The 23,005-nt window shown below is 34.8% G+C and overlaps 1 protein-coding gene across 3 annotated transcripts in view; it reads left to right on the top strand.

Moving 5' to 3' along the window:
* CDH7 (cadherin 7) overlaps nt 1-23,005 on the top strand; it is a 75,572-nt gene that overhangs the window by 48,503 nt on the left and 4,064 nt on the right. Inside the window, exons 4-11 of one of the 3 annotated variants that reach the window (XM_030444792.1) lie at nt 504; nt 1,262-1,429; nt 3,817-4,004; nt 10,635-10,888; nt 13,840-13,976; nt 15,369-15,490; nt 16,936-17,053; nt 19,108-19,359. In XM_030444792.1, coding sequence (XP_030300652.1) covers nt 504; nt 1,262-1,429; nt 3,817-4,004; nt 10,635-10,888; nt 13,840-13,976; nt 15,369-15,490; nt 16,936-17,053; nt 19,108-19,359 — 1,240 coding nt within the window. Of the gene's footprint in view, nt 1-503; nt 505-1,261; nt 1,430-3,816; nt 4,005-10,634; nt 10,889-13,839; nt 13,977-15,368; nt 15,491-16,935; nt 17,054-18,366; nt 18,411-19,107; nt 19,360-23,005 lie in introns of those variants that run through there. The other 2 variants (XM_030444795.1, XM_030444794.1) reach the window with 2 other exon arrangements.

The following is a 23,005-nucleotide window of genomic DNA, read 5'->3' as shown; positions in this document are numbered from 1 at the left end:
TATTGTGAATGACTGTTTAAGACATTGTGAAATTAATCTTGACCTGGAATCTTAAAAATGAATGCAGAAAATTCTCTTCTTTCTGACTCTTTTTAGAGTGGGAAAACACTGAATATGATATTTAACCAGGAAAGGGAATTTACCCAAGACATCATGAAGTCTGTAGTTCAGATAGGTAATATTTGGAAAAAACTGTCATGGATGGCATTATCCAAAGAATCTAGTGCTAAATAAGAATTCGTGGGTTTTGGTGATGTCGCAGTCTGTGAGCTTACGTAACGTGAGAATGAGTTGGCCACTACCCAAGAAGGTTTCTCAATTAAGGACTAACACTTCATAAGAACAAACTGAAGTTCTGAAGTTTTATTTTGGGATAGGTAGCCAATTAAGGGATGAGTGTTCAGGAGAGGCAAGGGATGCCAATAAAATATATATATATATATGCCAGGAAAAAAGTAACCAAGAAGAAAGAGGTAGGAAAGAATGGGATCAGGGCAGGAAAGGGTGAGCCCATCACCGCTTTTTCCCCTGCAGGGTTTGTGCAATGAAGTGCAGGTGCGAGGGCAGGACCTGGGGTTAATGAAGGAAAGGGGGGGCACACTTTCACGTGTTGAGATGATGGTGATGAGGAGGAGGATGAAGAGGACCAATAGGAATGAGGAGACACCACTGCATGGACCACAGACAACCATGACCATGGGGAACAATGGAATCAAGGAACAGGACCCAGCAACACAAGGACAATGAACCTGACGAACCCAGGAAGCTGGTGCATCCTCACTTTTATAATGCAATGCCACTGTCTCTTCATTTTGCTTGCTTGCAGCAGAGATAGGCACAATATTCATGTCCAATCACAGTCCTTTCTCTGTGGATTGAGAGCCAATTTTGGACATTTATATCCTTTGCTTGCTGAGCCCCCAGAGCTGTTACCAACATGGCTGCTCTCTGCTCTTTTGTGTCTTCTTCACACCAAATTCTTCACGTCTCGAGCTGGCAGGCTTTTGTGTTTTCACTATCTGACTCAAGAGTAATTTTATTGCTTATGAGTGGGTGAGCATCCCATTTTCCACAGGTGACAACTTAAATAAGCTTGCAATATATCAGTTCCTCTCCTAGTCAAAAATGAGATATTAGGATTGATATAAACTCCTTCCTCTCATTGTAATCACTGATCAGCTGCTATCTTTTAAAGACAAAATCCACTTTCACTGCAAGATATTTACTTGTGCAACCATTGACATGCCTTGTCTTACTGCAGGTGTTATCAAGACTGCACTTCCAAATATGGATAGAGAAGCCAAGGACCAATACCTACTTGTTATTCAAGCAAAAGACATGGTTGGGCAGAACGGTGGATTATCAGGGACTACATCTGTAACTGTCACCCTGACTGATGTTAATGACAACCCACCCCGCTTTCCACGACGTAAGTTACAATTTAAAAATATGAGTTGAAATATTATTTTTTAAAAAAATTATCTTCTTTGCGTGCCATACTATTTCCAAACAAAGAGTAAAATTACTCAACTTCCATTTTAAGTACTTTGAGAATTGCTGGCAGCAAGTTTTTATTATCATTATTACTACTACAGCTACATTGAAAGATTATTTTCTTTAGCTGATATGTTTCAGATCAGTTGATATGAAGTGATGTGCAGCAGGTGCATTTATTAATGTGTTTTACTTCTTCTCTGTGAGTAAAAACACAAAGGAAGATAAACCTTAATAGATACTTAGCGCTTGTCAGCTGCATTTCATGATGCATATTTCTTTAACTTGACTATTAATCCTTTAGATTCCTTTATCATTTTAGCAGGATTTGTCTTGTGCAAACAGTATTTCTTAAATAGTTAATCACAGAAGATCTGGAAAGTCATCTTTCCTCCATTTGCCATCTACTTTCTTAGAATCATAGAATGTTTTATTGGAAGGGACCTCAAGGATCATCTGGTCCAACCCTTCTAATATTATTGTTCATATGATATGTCTCGGAACCATGTTGAGCTGAGACTTAAAAGTTTCCAGGGTTGAGGAATCCACCACTTCTCCTGGGAAACCATTCCAATGTCTGACTGCCCTCATAGTGAAAAATTTTCCTCTTGTATTCAAATGGAGCAACTTGTGCCCATTGCCCCTTGCGTCAAGATAGGTGTGTCATCCCATGTCTTGTTATGTGAAAGCCTACTGATATTACCCTCTAGATTTGAAACTATTCAAATCTAGTTTAAAACCCTGTTGATTAGTCCAGAAATCTCCTGCGCAAATACCTTCTTTCCTCTCTGAGGAAGGTCTCTCCCACTAGGTGGCAACGTCCCTGGTCCTGCATACACCATACCATTGTTGAGGAACAATTTGTGGCAGTGACACCATCCACAAAGACATGTATCAATGATCTGGACACTGTTTTTCATTTCCATCTCATTGCCTGTGACTGGGAGAACAGAAGAAAAAATGAAAAGATGATTCACGGCATCAGAATCTCTCACCATTCTTCCCAAGGCCCGAAAGTCTCTTTTAATTGCTGTAGGACTGCATGTCATTACTTCCTCTTTTCCAACATGAAAGATCACTAGGGGGTAGTAGTCCAAGGACCTCATCAGGCAAGGAGGTTTCCTAGTGATGTCCCTAACCTTGGCTCCAGGTTGACAGCATACTTCCTGATGAGAGGGGTCTGCCCAATATATTGGCCCCTCTGTTCCCCTCAGAAGGGAATCACTTAAGACTATAACCCTTCTTTTTTCCTTTGAGACTGATGTTGTGATACGGGTGTTAGTCTTTCTGATCATGGACATACCTCTGGTGTGTGTTGTCCATTGTGTCCATGATCCATGACATTTGGTTGGTCTATCCCAACCAGAACCTCATATGTGTTTTTTATTGGCACCTCAGAGGGTGAGGTGAGTAAGGAAGGAGGTCATTCTTTTACCAAGGCTTTAATCCTAACCAAAGAAAAGAGTACACAGTTGTATCCTCAGACCTAAAAAGCTCAGTTTAATAATATGCTGTAGCATTCTGTTTGGGGTGTTTTTTCCTTAAAAAAAAAAAAAAAAATTGTAAAAGTCTTTTTAAGTAGAGTTACAGTAATGTGAAGAATATACTCATGTACACTCCAGACTCACCTCCAATGTTATAAAAAATAGATCTGTACATAATAGATTTCCTGTTATTTCAAGCCACCAAATGCTTGTAGTAATAATAGAACAACAGAAGTTATTTTTAAAGGTGAAGGTGTTATTGGATACAGACTGCACTCAAATACCTTTTTGACAGCATAGGCATTTTCTACTTGAATGAAAAAGCTGGAATTTTCAAGAATAGAGGTGGTGCACTTACTATGTCGGTTTCTAGTCATGTTCAGGTTGCAAACTACCAAATAGAGATACACAGCTATAAAAGAATAAGAGGTCATATTTATATCATTTCACTTACTTTTCTTGCTTTTTCTCAAAACCAAATAAAACTATCTTCTGCATTGGAAATCTTTAGCAGGCATTCATTTCATGATTGCACTTAAGTTTTGAACTATGTTTTTGCATTGCTTCATTGTACTTCTGTCACCATAGGAAGAAATTGTTCTCATAGTATTTAGAGTCCATCACAAGGAAAACCTAACAAACAAACAAAAAAAGAGTAATTTTATTTTGAATTCAATATATTATGTTATCCTGAGTAAGTATTCAAGTGCATGATTTACTGTAGGTTTTAAGAAAGCTACTTTTTGTTTTGGTTTGGTTTGTTCTGTTCTGTTTTGGTTTGTTTTTTAGCCAACAGTTCCAGAAGACTCTGAATTTATGACATTTTTAAATTTCACAGGATCTTATCAGTATAATGTCCCTGAGTCTTTGCCAGTGTCTTCTGTGGTGGCCAGAATAAAAGCTGCAGATGCAGATGTAGGACCTAATGCTGAAATGGAGTATAAGATTGTGGATGGTGATGGTTTGGGAGTATTCAAAATTTCTGTTGATAAAGACACCCAAGAAGGAATTATAACAATTCAAAAGGTAAGTCTGATTTTTCTCACTGATTCTGGTTGAATCTGTGCAAGATGAAGACAGGTTATTAGACTGAGCTTTTGTTTCTAGGAGGCCTAACAGCTATAAAGTTTCCATTGACGTATTTTGTCTTCAGTGTGTATATGCATGTATGTGATTTTGAGACTTATAATCGCTTACATTGAAATTTTTTTTGTGGGCTTTTTGGCAATAGATGTATTGTTTTGATGAGGATTTTTCCTGCACATACAAGTTTGGATGGGAATCTAAAGTTCAGTTTAATTTTTCTTTGATTTAAAGAGAAAAAGTGAAAATATATCTTACAGTAGAAAGGCAAGCTCCAAATAAAAAATGGATCCTAAATATAAAATAAATTAAAATAAATAAAATAATAAAATAAAGCAATATAAAACAAAATAAAGAATTTAATTGTCTGGCTGATGGTTTTGTACTCTGTAGTTACACATTAATAACCTTAAAATTATGTATGGGTAAGAATTGTTGTTTTACAATGTGAGACATTACTTTAAAAATTCAGAACAATGAAAATATTTAATGAAATGTTTTTATTCTTAGTTTTCTATGTGTGCAATTAAAAAATGAAGACTTTAAAACTGCATTTTACTTTGCTGCAATATATTTTAAAGGGTACCCTTTTACAAAATAAAAGGATACTGAAATATTCTACAAGCAAATTTAATTTTTGAGGAGAACAGAAAAAATCCCAACACTTTAGACAGAAGAATCTCTTCCTATATGATTTCACACATAATTTCATGTGTGAATGCTTGTCAATGGCAATACCAAATCTATGGCTGTCACTCTGCTAAGCACTTGAAGATCCCCTAAATGCCTGACTTATTTTAGAATATCTGTAATATCTTTGTTCCTGAACAAAAATCTACGTCTGTAGTTAATATGATTCCATAGCAGATTTTTCTTCTCTATATACAGTTTAATCTCTGTAAACTTCACCTACCACTGTGGTTAGCTTTTGTTTGTTTGTGGGGTTTTTTTGTTGTTTGTTTTTTTGTTTGTTTGTTTTTGGGTTTTTTTGGCTTGGTTTTGTTTGTTTGCTGTTTTTTGGGTGGATGGTGTTTTTGTGTTTGATTTTTTTTTCCCCTGGTTCATTAATTTCTTTTTAAAGCAATATACAATAACATTTGATTAATGTTCATGATATTGCAAAGCAATGGGGTAATTCTTTGATATCCTCAACACCTGCTTTAGAGCTGGTAAGCATTTAGAGATGTCACAAGAAGTTATGTATGTGTCATTTTTTTCAAGGCAAAAACATCCATCTTAGGTTTCTTGAAAGTTGTGCTAATTTCTCCTCAGTACATTTGAAATACAAGTGACGAAAAGTTAGTTGTGTCTTTGTTCAGTGATGCTCATTCAGTTTGCTCATTTAAGGTTTTTGGGCAAATCTACCAGAAACATGCCTGTCCTAGAGGGGGAGATTTTATCAGGGTCATGGTGAGCAACACTTTCTCAGTCACAGTTCCAGCAATCTAATTTGAAACTGATGAGTCCATTTTAGTCTTCAGTGTGCTGCTGTAGTCATACTATTTGTTGCTGGATATTCTGATTCCAGTATTGTACAGTAGACTAAATAATTGTCATATATGATTTCTATAATCACTATAGCTTGGGAGTAGAACTGTATTTTTTACCACTGAATATTCATCCTGAGAAATGCTCTATGAAATAGCAGCTGAACTACATTAAAAAGGTTACAAAATTTTGACCTGATTAAATACCCCATTTTGCTAACAGTTTTTAAACCTAGATGCTGCTATGTTTTGACCCAGGAATTCACTCTTATCTCTTTTAGTCTTAAAACTTTTCTCTCATTTCATGCTATTTTTGGCTTTCTTTCCTCTGACATATCCAAAGATGAGTCCCTATGCTGATGAGCACCTCCCAAAACTCTGAATGCCCTCAGCTCTTGGACTCCAGGGAACTTGGTGCCTTGCTGAGGGCTGAAAGATGCTCTCTGGCCACCCTGCAGAGAGCATTGGCTAGGAAGGAAGAAAGTAAATGAAGAGCTCAAACACAGCAATTAACAGGCAACTACATATTGTTCTCTGCAGAAGAGATACATACAAGGCCACTGATGACAGTGTACACAGGTTAAATGGGCTTCAACCACCAAGCCTAAACTGCTGGATCACTATGGACTCAGGAGAGGTTAAGCCTGCATGATGACCATAGAATCTGTTTGGTTGGAAAAGACCTTCAAGATCATCAAGTCCAACCATTAATGTCTTTGTTACTAAGAAATCGGGAAGGAATTAAATCTCTACCTTGGAATCTACAGGTTCCAAAGCCTAAACCTACCCTACTCTCCTGCATTTGATGTTTTGTACATCTCTGAGTGCAAATAGCTCTTTCCTCTTTGTGCCTTTTTTCATGCACCTTTTTCATTCAAACTGTGATGCAGTTCTCCATCTGTAGAATAACATTAATTCCTTCCTGTGGTTTCATTTGCAATTTCTGTTCTGCTCTCAGTGTTGTGTTAGTATAGACTCAGACAGATTTTGGAAAAAAAATTAAATTCTTCTGCATATGTTGGGGTTTTAAATAATGTGTTGGATTTGTCTCCAGAGTAGCAATACTAGAACTGAATAAATGTTTATGGAGGTGAATTATGATCCAGTCATTTAATAAAACAAATTGTGAAGTCTCCATGCAAACCTATGTGTGTAGAATTTCAAAGTGAATTCATGCTGACTGTTCACAGAAACCTTACTGTAATACACACGGATAGAATCCTGGCTTCATTTTCTAAGCAAAATACAAGACCATATTGTTTATAGTTTCTAAAGCATTATTTCTAAAAACAGCACATGAGAAAAGGCATTGTATAAATGCTGATCTCAATTTACTCACAAAGTTGTGGGCTTTAGCTAGACTTCAGTATTAATCATGGCTCCTCAGCAACATCTTAAGATAAAAACCTGATAGATGATCTGTACCCACCTCCACATTTATCAAATAGTTCAAGGCTTCAAGGTATATTTTTATTATGTATATCATATAAGGAAGGTTATGAGGTCTGATTCAAGCTATTTTGAAGTCTACAGGGAGATTTTAGTGGACTTAAGTGCAGAAAAAAGCCTGTTCATGTCTTACTGTAACATGGGACAAGCATTAAGATTTCTGTGGTACAATTCTTGTTCACTTTGTAGTAATTTCTGACAAAATACACACAACCCTACCACCAATATCACAAACCAATCTGAAAGGGAAAAACGTGAAAATATTGTTGTAAAGTACTTTCTCATAAATTGACTTCAAAAAGATTATTCTAAAACCTGAGCTCAGTCTAAGAGTAATACTGACAATTATAAAACTGGGGGCTTAATGCATAAGCTTCTGGGTAAAAAGATATCTTTCTATTACTCTTAGCATTTCACTTTTTTTTTGCAGCTAGAATTTCTTTTCAATTCTGTATCAGAATTTACAATGTAAGAACTTGAGACTTCCATGGTTCCTTTGAGAGACAATATATATTTGTTTGATGTACTGCAGTTTTGAATATAAAACTTCAACTCAGCTAAAAAATAGGATTTTCACCTCTGAAAAGCACATTATTACAGAGCTACAATACAATAAAGACCCATTATGAAAATGTGTTCCTGAGAATGAAACTTCATATCCAGCCTCTGTAATATAGATACCTTGTTCTGTAATTTCCTACAGACAAAAAAAAAAATTTACACAATTAAAAAAAAAAAAAAAAAAAAAAAAAAGAAACAGTCTTTAACCCTCAAATGAAAGAAAGATGAATGTATGCCTCACAGGATATAATCAGATAACACTAATGCACTGATATTAAAGAAGCTGTCAAGCTCTATTCGCTATACTGATGGGCTGAAGTATACATTGTCCATTTAACCTTCAACACTGATGTAGTGATTTGTAGTCTGTTGACTTGATTACTTGATTGTTTACTATTGGAATCTTGTGCTTGTGTCATAGCAGGAAGTAATGAAGGCATAACACCTCAGATAAGAAGAAACAAAGAAAGGAAATATTTTAGGTTCACTTTTTCTGTTTTTCAGTAGTGTCTCTAGTATGTAATGTTTTTATTATATTATATAGGGATTGTTGGAATACTTCAACCAGGTCAAGAGCTCTTGCATATTAATAATATTCTATAAATTTTGTTAATTTGTCCAGATTATATTATGACTCAAAACCTAGTACTCACTAGGTATTCACCATAATCACCTTATTCACCATAGGATGTGAAGATGTGTCTCTTATATGAGCAGACTGGGTATGATGACTGTAGTTTTGTAGATGTAGCCACACTTTACAAGAGACAAACTGCTAAAAAGAACTCCATAAAACAACATTATTGCCCCTGTATAACACAATAATTTTAATGTTGTAGAACCCCTTTGCCAATCCATACTTATGCCCTTCTAAACATCAGCTGCTCCCCACTGTGTATGTACATATGTTAGATTTTTTTTTTTTAAATGAAAGGACCCTTACAGCTTTTGTAAACTAGTAGTAACATTGAGTACCAGAAGATATCTGAGAGAATACTAGGGCAAGATTTGTATTGCTGAAAGCAGAGTTTTACTACTTCTAGTTATTAAGTCTGCTTTAGTAGTGACTGGTGAAAATTTTGGATTCATAAGTATACCAGCTGATTTATCCCCTAGAAGAATTTTGCTACGCTCACAACAAGCACTATATGGTGATTTTTCTCAGATGTGTATGGTTAAGTTAGAGAAGGTGAAACCTGATTTTAGTTGCCATGGTTAGTTTTGCATCCTACTCTATGTTTTTCTACTCACACTACTGGAAGTGTGTTTTGTATATTCTCTACCTAGCCTAACATTCTTGTAATCCAGACAGAAATTAATGGTCTCTTTCTACATTGCAAGAATGAAATATGCTTACTTAAAAGTGCACATCAGCCTTTGTGATAGACATTCACATGGAAAATGTTTTTGTGATTTCAAATACTGAAGTTCTAATTTATTATTCTTTAATCAATACCTGAATTTGGGAATGTCTTAAAAATTAATATTTCCTCATTATTCTGCTTAGTCTATTAAAATTAAAATGTATATACTTTGTCAAATTATATATATTGTTCTCTATGCACTTCATCAAATCAGAATTTTCATGATCTATTTTTCTTAGGATGACAATGGTGTTGGCATTAGTATATTACAAGAAGCTATCTTTTCTGCAGTCTCATGATGTATTTCCACGTGTTTGATTAAGTATTGCTGTTATTGATATCCAGTTTCAACAGATATCACTGATTCATGAGAATGAGTTAGCCTTGCGTATTTTTGTACATTCTGACTGAAAATACATTGTCTGCTAAAGGTTTGCTTTATTTTTTTTAGTTCAACATATGTCAGCCTGTTGTCTTTTCCATTCTTCAGGTTAGCATTCCTCTAGTGTGATGTTTTAATTGGAAAATGAGAAGTGTTGTAACATTTGTATAATCACTGACTTTTAGGATGCTTGTTTGGGATTTATCCTACTGTAACTCAATCTCAAAGTTAGACCCTGGTATTTGTAGGTCAATGGATGTGTGTTTTGCTCCTGTGAGTGAGCACAGGAATATTTAGGAGATGCTGTCAGATAATTTTGAAGCACATGTGAGGTATTCAGGATGTGGTATTCAGAATTAGAACTTCAGAAAACCTTTTCAAATCTGTCTTATACATTTAGAGTTATAGTTTGAAAGACAGTTGAGTAACCATAATTCAGTTTTAAAAATGCCTGTTTTTTGTTTTTTTTTTTTTTAATTATTAAATTTGGATTTGAAAAGTATATTTAGAAAGTCATTTGGTGCAAGCTGACAAACTAAGACTATAGATATAGGTAAATCATGCTAGTATTAACATGATGCTTTCTTTCAATACTTACCTGTAAGGTTAGATTTTTTTTTTCCCTCCAAAATAACTTTCCTTATGGGACCATGCTCCAGATGACAGGTATCCCATTAGTTATGGCAGGTATGCTTAAAATCTGATACAATCTTTAATAAAAAAATAAACTCTTCTTTCATCAAATAATATTAAAGCAGAATGAATGTGAAAGAAATTAATGTACGTTTTGCTTACTAAGTATCTTCAGTACAAAATATTGTCACATAAATGATGCAGTTTAACCAATCACCACATTTTCCACAGAAAAATACCCAAACCTACAATTTTCTGAATTAGGTGTTTTTACCAGTGAATATTACATCCACTTCTTATGTCTGTGTAGTATGGCATATTGCATTTAACATGACCTTAGAGAAAATATGAATAAGTCAAAAAGAAGTACTAATTCACACTGATGAAATAACCAGGGAGAATTTTGTCCTTGAAAAAATAACAAAGTTTTGTCATTAGTTCAGAGAATCCTTGCTTCATTCTCAGGATAGGATTTCTTTCAATGTTCAAGTAGTTGGGAAATATTCACTAGTGAGACACTGCAAATATTGATGTGAGAAATCTAAAAAGTGATCTATCAGCTATGCTCTGCCAGTTAAAAGTTCTGGTTGTTTACAAATGGCAAAGTTAATTTTGTACTTACTGACAGTCATAAGTGAAACAGTTTTGCAGCAACATCACTTCATAATAAAATTTCCTAATAACTTCACTTGTATAGGAGCTGGATTTTGAAGCTAAGACAAGCTACACACTGAGGATAGAAGCAGCCAATATGCACGTTGACCCTCGCTTTCTGAGTCTAGGACCCTTCAGTGACATGACAACAGTGAAAATAATTGTGGAAGATGTTGATGAGCCTCCCGTGTTTACTTCCCGCTTGTACTCCATGGTGGTATCTGAAGCAGCAAAGGTTGGCACTATCATTGGGACTGTAGCAGCCCATGATCCAGATGCCTCAAACAGTCCTGTCAGGTAATTACAAGATGTCATAATTATTTATTTATTTACTTAAATAAATAATTGCAAGTTGTATTGTATTGCAAATTGTCCATATTTTTGTGGGAGAGTCTTAGGTTACACTGAAAGCAATTTGTTCCCTTGCAGAGGGAGTTTGAGATGTTTTAGGAGGTTACATATTTTGACTTTTGTATTCCTGAACTACCAACCCTTTGAAAAAAAAATATTTAAATCTCCTTGAAGCAAATAAAAGAAGATATAATTTTAGAATTGCAAAGAAAAAAAACCTTCAATATGTTGCTCATATTTTTATGTCTTGAAATTTAGGAAGAGTCTATGACTAGCCTTAACAAGTTATGTTCTCTTATGTCAACAAAGACAAAAAAGAAATACATATATATATATATATATATACACATACATAATATACATATCTGTGTTGTTTAGGGCATACATGAAAAAGAGTTTCACAGGTACAGAACTCATTTGTATGTTGTCTTTTCTGGTGACCTTCAATTTTGTAATTTCATGCATTGAAGTTGAACTAGGGATTCTAGTGTAGCTTTTGTAATTTCTAAAGCAGAAATCTTAAATTTTAAAAATTAAGCATTTATTTCACTCCTAGAGGTGATATCATTGTTCGTTTTCTCTCTTTCCTTATATATTTGCAACATATACAAAATAGCTGATTCCTATCATGCACAAACAACTCCTAGATGGATGGTTGGCACAGATTTACTTGTGAAATTTATCTTTGCTGAGCTCTTTCTTTGCTGTGGCAGTGTTTTCTGTCACTGGCATTAGCAACTGGTCTATAATACCTGGTTTAGCAGAATCATGTAGAGTAGGATTAAACCCAGTTTCATAAATGCAGCCCGTGCTCAGAATGATTTTGACTCCTGTGTTAACATAGGGATGAATTTAGTCACCTTGATCGAGTCAAATGTTACAAGTCTATTGTAAAATATATTTATATATATCACCAACTTATCTAACATCTTGAATATTTCTTCTTCAAAGTTTCTGGAATGTGAGGGGGAGGAAAAAGAAATAGTGAGGGTTTAGGTACATGCTTGTGATCCTGCTATATACATTGTTGGGGGTATTGACAGATCATATAATTGAAAGCTGTCTTGCATCTGCTGTGATATACATCACAGCCAGATTAATCTAAAATTGGAATATTTTGAGGAGAATTAATGCATAATACCTTTCATGATCTATTTAAGAAGTTTATATTATTAATCTATAAATAAGTATTCCAAATTCTGAACAATGGATTACATTATATTGGTTAAAAATTTGTTTTTTTACAATTCAGAAAACATTGAAATTACATGATTAGCCACAATTTAAACCTTTACAATGCTTGGGGAAGGAGTTAAAGTAATAAATATTTTGAAAATAAGAGGTTTTCTCATAAGGGCCAGAGAACTATTGATGTTTGAACTAGCTTAAATAAAGGATTTAAAACTCCTGCAGCTCAAAGATTTTCAAGTATTAATGGCTGCAAGGAATTAAAGGATTAAAAGAATTTAAAATAGCTTTTTTTAGAATTTGAATATGGGGACAATGCTTGTAAATAAGTTAAGAAAAACTGCTTGCTTCCTATGAAAAAAAAAATTTTTTTCTTTTTGTTTCATAAGAGTCTGTCACCCAATTTATATAACTTCTTTGCATTCCCTCCCTCCCACCTCTCCTCTCCTCTCCTCTCCTCTCCTCTCCTCTCCTCTCCTCTCCTCTCCTCTCCTCTCCTCTCCTCTCCTCTCCTCTCCTCTCCTCTCCTCTCCTCTCCTCTCCTCTCCTCTCCTCTCCTCTCCTCTCCTCTCCTCTCCTCTCCTCTCCTCTCCTCTCCTCTCCTCTCCTCTCCTCTCCTCTCCTCTCCTCTCCTCTCCTCCTCCTCTCCTCCTAATGTAACACATCTCAGCTCTAAGATTTTGCAGCCAAGAGGGAGAAATATAGCAAAAAATAAGTGTATATTACAACATTATATCTGCAAAGAGCCATATTTTAACTATCTTCCATAATTCTTTCCTTCCCCGTTGTTCAAAGGGTTTGGTTAATGTTGTAATCTCATATAATCTAATATATCATCAGTGTGACAGCAATTGTAATGGTCACACTTGGTCTGATTCCAACATTTTAATACATCTTTAGTGTAGCGAAGTGCTCTGGAGTACATACTTGCTCTAAATGAAAGTGCAGGAATTTGACCCAGTATTAAATAGAATGTCAAGAATATTCCAGTTGCAGATCTAAATCTGCCCAAGCAACTGCCTCTTTCTCTTGAAATGGAACACCCCCAGGCATTTTGATATTTTCCATCATGCTATTTACTGTTTGCTAAGCAGCTCATTTCCCCTTCCTGAAACAAATTTGAAGATAAAAGATATGTCAAGCCAAAGAGTTAAGGGCATGATCCTGTATTTGTCTAATGACAATAAAACATCAGGAGCTGACAGTGATGACATGTATGCCCTTGACCTACTCTGCAACATCCCTCTTTTTTTCCCTGCCCCTGGGTGAGGCAGGGGCTCTCTGCTGGTGATAGAAAGTTCTCTGCTCAAGCTGCCAGCCCCATGGGGATGGTACAGCCATGTAGCAAACTTCTGACACACCTTCTCCTGAACTGGGGTTCAGGACGATGGTGTTCTATGAATAAATGAAGGTTTGGCAGAGACAAAAGTAGAGCAAAGAGGAAGAAAAGTGAGGGGAATACCTATATAGTGTCATTTAAGAGGACACGGTGGGAACAGAACCCACCACTGTCACCAAAAGTCACTGTGCACATGGCTCTCCTTTGCATACATCTTTGCTTCTCTCAACACCCCAGAGAAACTGAACAAAACCAAGCTCAAAATGGGGAAAGAGGGGAAACTCTTTCTCTTTTACAAGAAATCAATGAAAGGTTTTTAAAAGTTGTAATTGAACATAAATAAAAAAGTTTTCTTTCATCCCTCACCTAGGTACTCAATAGATCGAAACACAGACCTGGAGAGGTATTTCAATATTGATGCCAACAGTGGAGTCATTACAACTGCCAAATCTTTGGATAGGGAAACTAATGCTGTTCACAATATCACAGTTTTGGCTATGGAGAGTCGTAAGTACTAATTTAAACATTTTTATTGTTTCTTCATGTTCAAAACTTAAGCCTTGGTTGTGATCAACTGCATTGAGAGAAATTGTGACAGCTTCAAACCATGCCTGGTAAAATATCTCCTTTCTTCTTTATTAGTTCTCTGGCCTGATATTTTAAAAACCCTCAGTTCTTGCTTTTGTTGAAGTTAATTTAATTTCTAACCTGAAAGCTAACAGTTATCATTAAGTATGAATTTATCTTGCATTCTCACAAGTAAAATTTTTATCTAGAAGACCAGCATGGAAACCAAAAATTTTACTGGGTAGTAACAGAACTGACAAAGTAGCTAAGGGGCATACCTGAATCAAGTGAGAGTCTAGGAGCACAAGTAATAACTTACAATTCTTTAATTTTTGTTCATGGCCTGCTTAGTTTTTAATATATTAGATCAGAAGATGAAAAATTACTTACTCCTCTGGTATTTCACATGTTGAAATACTTATAGTATTTACTAAAATGTTATTGCAATACCTTACAAAAAGATAGATTAGTATTTGAAGTTTGCACAGTTTTTCAGTCTGGCCTGCTCTATCAATAATATCTTCAACACCACTTGTGGTCAAACAAAACAAAGCAAAACAAAACAAAGCAAAACAAAACAGAAAGAAGCAATCTTTCTTTTTCCTGCTGAAAAACAGAAGTGTTGACTAGCAAAATAAGCATAGCACACACAGATGTCCTTTATACTTAGTCCAAAAATAACTACTCCTTAAGATTGAATTATGATATTGGACCATGAACAGATTCACAGTTTAGCTAGAGATGAGCAGTAGTTTAAGAATCTGATTACTATCTAAGGTATTCAACATGTGACAGTATTGCATTTTTTATTTTTATTTGTATGTGTACTTTAATTACCTTGGGACTTGGCAGCACAGCTTCCTCTTTTTTTTTTTCCTGTTATGCTTGTGTGATGGAATTCTGATTTTAACATCTTACTAGCCTGATCAATATGAATTGCAAAAGAATTATTTTAACTCACAATAACTATGCTATTCACAATATGAATAATGCTGTTCTGTCTACCTATACCCCTTGGTGATGGTTTTACATCCTCTTGATTTTATCCTTCCAGATGATGTAATTCAGTGTTGTGATTATTGGGCTAGATTTTCAGTTTATCCCTGAGAATAAAATCTTAGTTCAAGTTTAAGTGGCTGGAAAAACTAAATATTGTTTCCACTAGGTCCAGAAGACCAAGCCAGGAACTTCCTTTATTTTTCTAGGAAGGGGTGTAATCGTTTTGACTTGTCTGTGTGAAAGAAGAATGTAACTTTAAAACATACTGGCTCAGATTATTTTAAGAAACTTGCAATGAGTTCTTGATTGGTTTTTTGACTTCTTTTCCTATAGAGAATCCAGCACAGATTGGGAGAGGCTATGTAGCCATCACCATCCTTGACATCAATGACAATGCCCCTGAGTTTGCCATGGAGTATGAGGCAACAGTATGTGAAAATGCTCAACCTGGTCAGGTATGGTATATTTTATGGGTTTTTTTCCTTATGAAAGCCTGACAGTTTTAAGACAAAATATAATCAGCTTATGGCATTAAAAATGATCCTTTGATGTGCAGCACAAGAAAATATTAATCATACCCTAATATCTTCACAGTCTTTCTCTGAAGAGAAAGATTCAGGTGTAATAATTGCTTTTTCAAGGTGCTATTAAAAGCTCTGTATTATCAATGTAACTGACACATTTTGCTAAACTCAGCTAATTTTGTATAACATTAAGAATGCATACTTACCCGTAATTTTCTGGGAAGTGGGAAGTCATAACATGGAAATTATTCTTAGGTTAAGGACCTACCGTTCCTAAAATAAGCACACACTTTTATTTCCCTTAGGAAGTATGGGCCATAAGGCCACAATCATACAAGGAAAATGTATTCCTGTCATATTCTTCAGTATTTCTAATCCCCAACTGTCTTTCAAATAGCCCGAAACTCAACTAGGAGTACCTGGTGTTGTCTTTCGTGTCTCTCGTATCCAGACTTTTCCTCTATAATTTGCAAGACCTCAGAAAATATGTATATTTTTTCTCATTCTCTTTTCCCATAAAACTAGTACATGTTTCACCCACATAAATACCACATATTCCCTGTGAGACTGCAATTTTTTTTTTCTTTCTCCCAGTATATTGCCCTTCTTGTAGCAGATGTTGTTTATTGCACATTTCAAAATCACAACACAATTTAAATTCTTAACAGAAAACACTATGATTGTTATTTTATAGTTGTGAGAAAACAGAATATGCATGCTTTTATTGCAGTACCCGTTTTTCCTGTGATCTAGTCAGAACTGTTAGCTCTGACTATTCCATCTTCATTAATTGTAAGCAATGGTGACACTTCAGAGACAAATTTTGACAGAATTTTTAGAAAATAAAATTGGAAAAATAATAATAAGAATGAAAAAGAAATCCCAGAAAATATCAATATAACTATGAGCTGGCGTTTTAATTTTCATTATATTAAAAACCAACTGACCAACAACCCAAACAAACAAAAAAACACCAAAACCCAACCTGAATTAAAACGCTCAAAAGCATAATCACCGTCTTGAATAAGTTCGCAGTGTTGACTGCAGCTTCTGATAAGTACATTAATGGTCATCCAGAAGGTACTTCTTTTTCACTGCTATGCAGTTTCTATTCCAAGCTCTGGTTAATTACAGGCCCTAACTTTCTCACAGATCATTGTTTTGGACAATAAAATTAGTACAGGAAAAGAGTCAAGCCACATGTTATTTTTAATAGTGTCTATACAGGCTTAGGATATTAGAAAACCAAAATGCAGTATGACCAGAACTCAAGGGAGGGCTAATACTTTGATTATTAGTAGAGGGGTTATACAACAGGCATGTATTTATGTTTCTTACCATTCCAAAAAATGAAACCCTGATGTATTTCAAAACAGGTGATCCAGAAAATCAGTGCAATTGATAAAGATGACCCACCAAACGGCCATCAGTTCTACTTCAGTTTAACTGCAGAGGCAGCAAATAACCACAATTTTACACTGCAGGACAACAAAGGTAAATATTCACAACTAACACCTTTCATTTTTAATGTACCATGCTTATTATGACCTACATTAACTTCTATTCTAGTGAGGACATAAATTAAACTACAAACAATCTGCAAAGTAAGTTTATCTGGAGATTATTGGTCAAGGGAATTATGTTGTTTGAATCAATTAAAGCCTTAAGCCAAACAGAGCAGCTTCAAATATTTTATTTTATTTATTTTTTTCCCCTCTTCTCACATTTTTCTTTGTATTTATAGGTTGTTAGCTAAATAAGATTTTGCCTTGGGGCAATTACTGAAAAATGGCCAGGAAGTCATTAATTATTAATATAACTCAAGGGCATAAAAAAGAGTGCACGGTAAATTAAGAGAGGTTTTTTGTTTGTTAGTTTGTCCTTTTTTTATGTGTGTTTTTTTAAAACTCATCTTTTGGTTTCAATAATGGAAGCTGCCTACAACAGCTACACAGACTTCTTATGACTATTTCCCAAAAAACCTAGTCAGAGATTCCCATTGACTTCATATTCCCGCCAATTAGTGTTCTCATTAGCTGCGCTGCATAGTATGGCAGCTGGGCATGTATCAGTCAGTTGAGCCATCAGCTGAAGAAAATAGAACTAAAGAGACACAATGTTACTCTTGCATTGCTCTTTTATGGATCAGTACTAAAGCAGAGCTACAAAGTCATCCTTATTAATAAAACAAGAAAAAGAGACATACGGTGAACTAAAGGATACTGTTTGTACAAGCAGACTTTGAACAATACTCAGTAAGTATAACATGGGACCTCAAAAAGTTCTCTCAAACAGCTAATTATTGCCTTACCCTGCCTGCAGTTACTGACACAATTTTCTTCATTTGAGCAGCTTGCAGTTTGATAATAAAGACTGCATATAATAATAAAAATACATGAAAATTAGACTCCATTCAGAAATGTGACGTTGTTACAAGAACTTTAAAGTATGTGTACAAGTACGTGCACATGTGCCTAAAGTACAAATGAAAAGACAGGCCTTGTTCCAGAGGATTTATAAGCTGGAAAAAGTAGTGATATCATTTTTTCAATGCCAGTAAAATCAGTGGAGTTAAAAGACACAGCAGCAGTTGCCTCTTTCAGTATTAAGTAATTTTAAGCACATCTCAGAACATGCTATATGAAAAAGTGCTTGAATATTTTACTAGATAGGTCATACCAGGTTATACAGTGAGATAACTTTACAGGGCTATCAAAATAAGTGCCTATAGGTAGGTAGGTGGGCAGACAGGCAGACAGATAGATAGACAGGCAGACCAACCCACCAACCTTTTCTGTACATTTTAGGAGATGTAACTCCCTACCTCTCAGGAGCTGTCAACTTGTATTGAACACAGTGAGTTTTGCACATATTTTCTGGAACACTTGGACTTTTTAATCACCCAAATCAGAGCAGCATCAAACCACACATTTTAGATGATTATTTTAGTCATCTTGATTCTCAGATGAGACTGAAAACAAATGCATGCCTTTGCTACTTTGTGCGATTACCTGGTTTTATGCACCAGATGGATTCTATTTTTGCTTTCAAACATTTGTCTTCAGAACTTATTCTACTATTAATATGTTCATTTATTCCGTTAATATGTTATCTGTATCTGTAAATAATCAAAATAAACCATTGAAAATTAGAACTGAAGCAAGTATGTATATGCCTACTATGATCATTGAAGGATGATGGTTTTTTCCTTTCTTTTTTACAAGGGTGTCATCTTCAACTGTTTTATCAAGAATATGGAACCATGAGCTTAATTAAAACAAAATAAACCTCTGCAATTTTGATTCACCTTTTGTGGGCAAAAAAGAAATATTTATTTATTTATTTATTTATTTATTTATTTATTTTAGTTTGGTATAATTTCTCAGACGATCTCATCTCTGCAGCTTCAAAAATACACGACCAGAAAAGATAATCTTGTTGAAATAAAAGAATGTCTTTATAAAGTCTTTTAAGTGAAAGACACTATTTAGAGTTTTTTTATTTTAGGCAGGTCATGGATTTTATTATCTTTTTATTTCTTTGTCTAGACAACACTGCAACAGTATTAACCAGAAGAAATGGGTTCCGAAGACAGGAACAGTCTGTTTTCTACTTGCCAATATTCATTGTGGACAGTGGATCACCCTCGCTCAGTAGCACGAATACCCTCACCATCAGAGTCTGTGACTGTGATGCAGATGGTATTGCACAGACATGCAATGCAGAAGCATACATCTTGCCTGCAGGACTTAGCACTGGAGCACTGATAGCAATATTGGCCTGTGTCTTGACACTGCTAGGTATGTCTGCTTTCTGTTTTCCTTCTTTCCCACTCAATGTATAGTAGAAAAAGATATATCTTTATATAGATACTTGTATATAAGCCTCAACACCAATACCCGCTGCCCCAATTTCTGTAAAGAGGGACATATAACATTCCAGGCAGAACAGCATTTTGTATCATGAGACACATAAAACCTTTAGTTTGGGATTTTCAAGCTCAGATCCTTTAATTTTTATGTCAAGCTGCCTCTAGGCTTATATATGAAATAATCATAAAAGAGAAAAGATTATTTCCATCAAAGGTAAGAGAGACAATGGAGTTTATGGAAGTATTCAGCTTAGCATACTCACAATATAAGAAGAAGAAGAATATTTATCAGTTTGTAAACTTTTTCCATAAAAACATATATTTTTTTGAAAAAATAACTATTTTTAAACATTTGTTGATTTTCAAAGAACAAAAAGCATTCAGAAAACTCATAAGGTGTAGTTTACTGATGGGAAGCATATTTCCTTGAACACCTTCTATAGAATGATCTCTTACCTCTACAACTGGTAGCATAGTTGCATTTTATGCTGTGCAGTGACACTGCAACTAGATCAAAGACAGTGTAAAAGAGTGCAATTCTGTCAACACCCTACATTGGTCAGCATTTCTCCTATCATCCCTGTTCCTTAAACTAAATGACTGCATTGTAGTGGTAAAGGCCCAAGTTGAGGGCTAAAGATGGTTCATCCTGCAGGATGCAGGTGAGTTTTGTTTATTGTCAGCAAGTACATTTTAGCAAGGTCACTGAATCTATCACTATCTCTACAATTAATCCAACTGATTTACTGAATACTTATGTATAGGAAGTAATATTTCCAGTTTTCCATCTTTGTGACACAAAAGCCTGACAATATAACATTGTTAAAGTCACTCAGCATATGGCTAGACCTAGGTGTAAGGAGAAGCTGAAGAGTGAATTCCAAGATTTTTAGTGAACATTTTTAAAATACTATTTTTCTGGTAGCATTTATAGACCATTTATGCATCCAAATGGACCTTATTTGGACATAAAGTACAGTTAAAAAAAAAGTATAAAAGATTGATTCATATCAACTGGCAACAGTAGAAGAACACCTATTTAAAGCTTTACTCCAATTAACTTAAAAAAGAAAAGTTCTGCATTAATAGCAATTCATCCAAAAATGAACCTCACCATTACTTTTATATATATAAAGTGAGTTTTTGAAGATTACATAAGAAACTACTGTAGATAAAATGCAGTCTGTCCAGAGCAAAAGCTTTTCTTAAATAGGTGCAATAGAGCACTGAGTGGAGGCAGAGCATGTCACTAGGCAAGAACTTGTTTATTCTCCCCAGTACACCAGGGTCCAAATACAACCAATAAATCAAAGAACCTGAGTTTTTATTCCAGTCATTTTTAGAGTGTGCCGAACAAGTGTTTGGCAAAGAATTAAGGATAAGCCCTCTGAATACAGTGTTTGAATAATGATCTGTTCGCTGAAGAGGAATCTGGCGTATGACCACCTTATTATTGATTTTATTTGTCAAATAATTGGACTTCCAAATACAGCTGTCTGAATGTATCACCACTGTTTATCCAAATAGACATTTGCAGGTGCTGTCATCACTTCCAATTTAAACTTTTCCTTTTGGATACAATTCAAAGCTGCAGGCACAGTTTGGGCTGTGTTTGTATGCTAACCCTGGTTTTGCATCCTGCACTTCGGTACTGCATTCTGCTGCTGGTTTGTCTCCAGTCAGGTGTCAGTCTTCACAAGGAAAAGGTTCCTAAGCGTCACTGCTGCCTATTGAAACCCCAGTCAAGTGTTGATGCTTGTCTGGTCCCAGAGCCTTTCTTTTTCTCTTAGTCATTCCTCTAAGACTTTTTTCTGGAAGCAGATGAATGGTGGTAATACTAGGAATTTACTTTCTCTTTTTTTGTTTTTCTTTTCACATCCATTCCTGAGGCAAAAATCCTTAAGATTACTAGCACAGCATAAAAAATAGGCTCCAGCTGTTAGCAAATGGTTCCTGGGCTGGAACCAAGGGATGCACCATCTTATGCAAGACTTCACCAGTGATAAGAGCGGACAGACTACCTGATCACATTTTTTTTCTGACCTAAGATTAATACACAGTGCAAATACAGTCACATTCATCAATATCATCTCAATGTGAGTGCCAGCTCTAAAATGGCTGAGGCATGAGATTTGCATAAATATACTGTGTATATGCATTTCAGCACTAGTTTCTTGATTTGTCAACAAGCTCTTATCTTCTTAAAGTTAGTGTGATGCATTTTGATATTTGTTCTTGCCACATACATCCTGTACTCTAATGAATAACCACTTTTCTTGACCAAGTCTCGGGCTGTCTCAGTGGGATTTCTTAGTATTATTATTTTTACTTACCAATCATTTTTAGATAAACACAATGTTTTCTGACACTAAGAAGGAAGAATGCTACTAAATCATTCTAGCTCATTATAATTGCATATAACACGGTGTAGACTATTTTTTAAAACTGAAATAATTTTAAAAGTTAAAAACATTTTACCAAAATCTTTATCCATCCTCATATTGACTGATGGAGATTAAACTCTATGTTCTATTCCACAAGAAATTTCCAGTAGGTTGCTAATTAATCAAAACAGCCTTACAATTATTCACTCTGAAGGGAAGCTATATTTAAAAAAAAATAATAAAATATTTGCAATTTATTCTCTAAAAAGCATATGAAAACCTAGTTTGTATTCGTTTTAGTCTCTACATTCAGAGGAGTTTTTTAACTCCTCTGAAAATTATTGTAATTTAATTCAAGGTAATTTATTTTTCAGTAAGCATCTCCCAGATAAAAGAATTGCTTTTGTAGCAAGTGCTTAGCACAAAATGCATACATAAAATCACACACACAAAAAATGTGGACCTGTAGATAATCCAATCATATTTGAAAGGTTAAAGATTTTCTTTGTATTGAAACAATGGAAAGGTAGATTGGCATAATGATTTATTTATTTTTTTAATCTTCCATACATCTGAATGTAATCTATTTGTAACACCTGTTTTTCATAGAAATACGACAGACAGACTTCTATTAGTGTGGTATTGAAGCTGATAAGTTAATGATACCTTGATTAAGCTTCAAAATACACATTTAAATTAATATTTTTTTTCATTTGAAAGATTAGGATTTTATTATTATTATTATAATACCTACAAGAATGTAATTAAATCACCACAAAATTGACTGATTCTTTAACAAAAAAAAAAAAATGGTTCAAGTCATAAGGATCTTATTCTCTAAATAGGTAAAATGCATACAGAATGGGATTGTAATATGCGTGGGGTTTTTCTGCATGTTAAAAGTGATACATCTATAACTTTTTTCATCTGGGGGAGATACATATTATGTCATTTAAAACATGGGTAAGTATACAGTGCAGAAGCTATTTTCTGAAAGGTATAGAGCTTATTGGGGTCACTCAATGTGGGCATTTAAAGGCCATGATTGCTCTTCAAATATCAGTTCAAACTGATTAAACACTAGTTATATATAAAGCTTGTTAACTGGGAATTAAATGGACATTTCCTGAGTCTTTGCCTTGATAATGCCCCAGTCTCATCTCACTGTGCTGGCAAGGTGTAACTAACTAC

This window comes from Calypte anna, chromosome 2 (genome assembly GCF_003957555.1).
Source record: "Calypte anna isolate BGI_N300 chromosome 2, bCalAnn1_v1.p, whole genome shotgun sequence".
NCBI lineage: Eukaryota > Metazoa > Chordata > Aves > Apodiformes > Trochilidae > Calypte > Calypte anna.
This window is presented reverse-complemented; position numbering and strand designations above follow the sequence as displayed.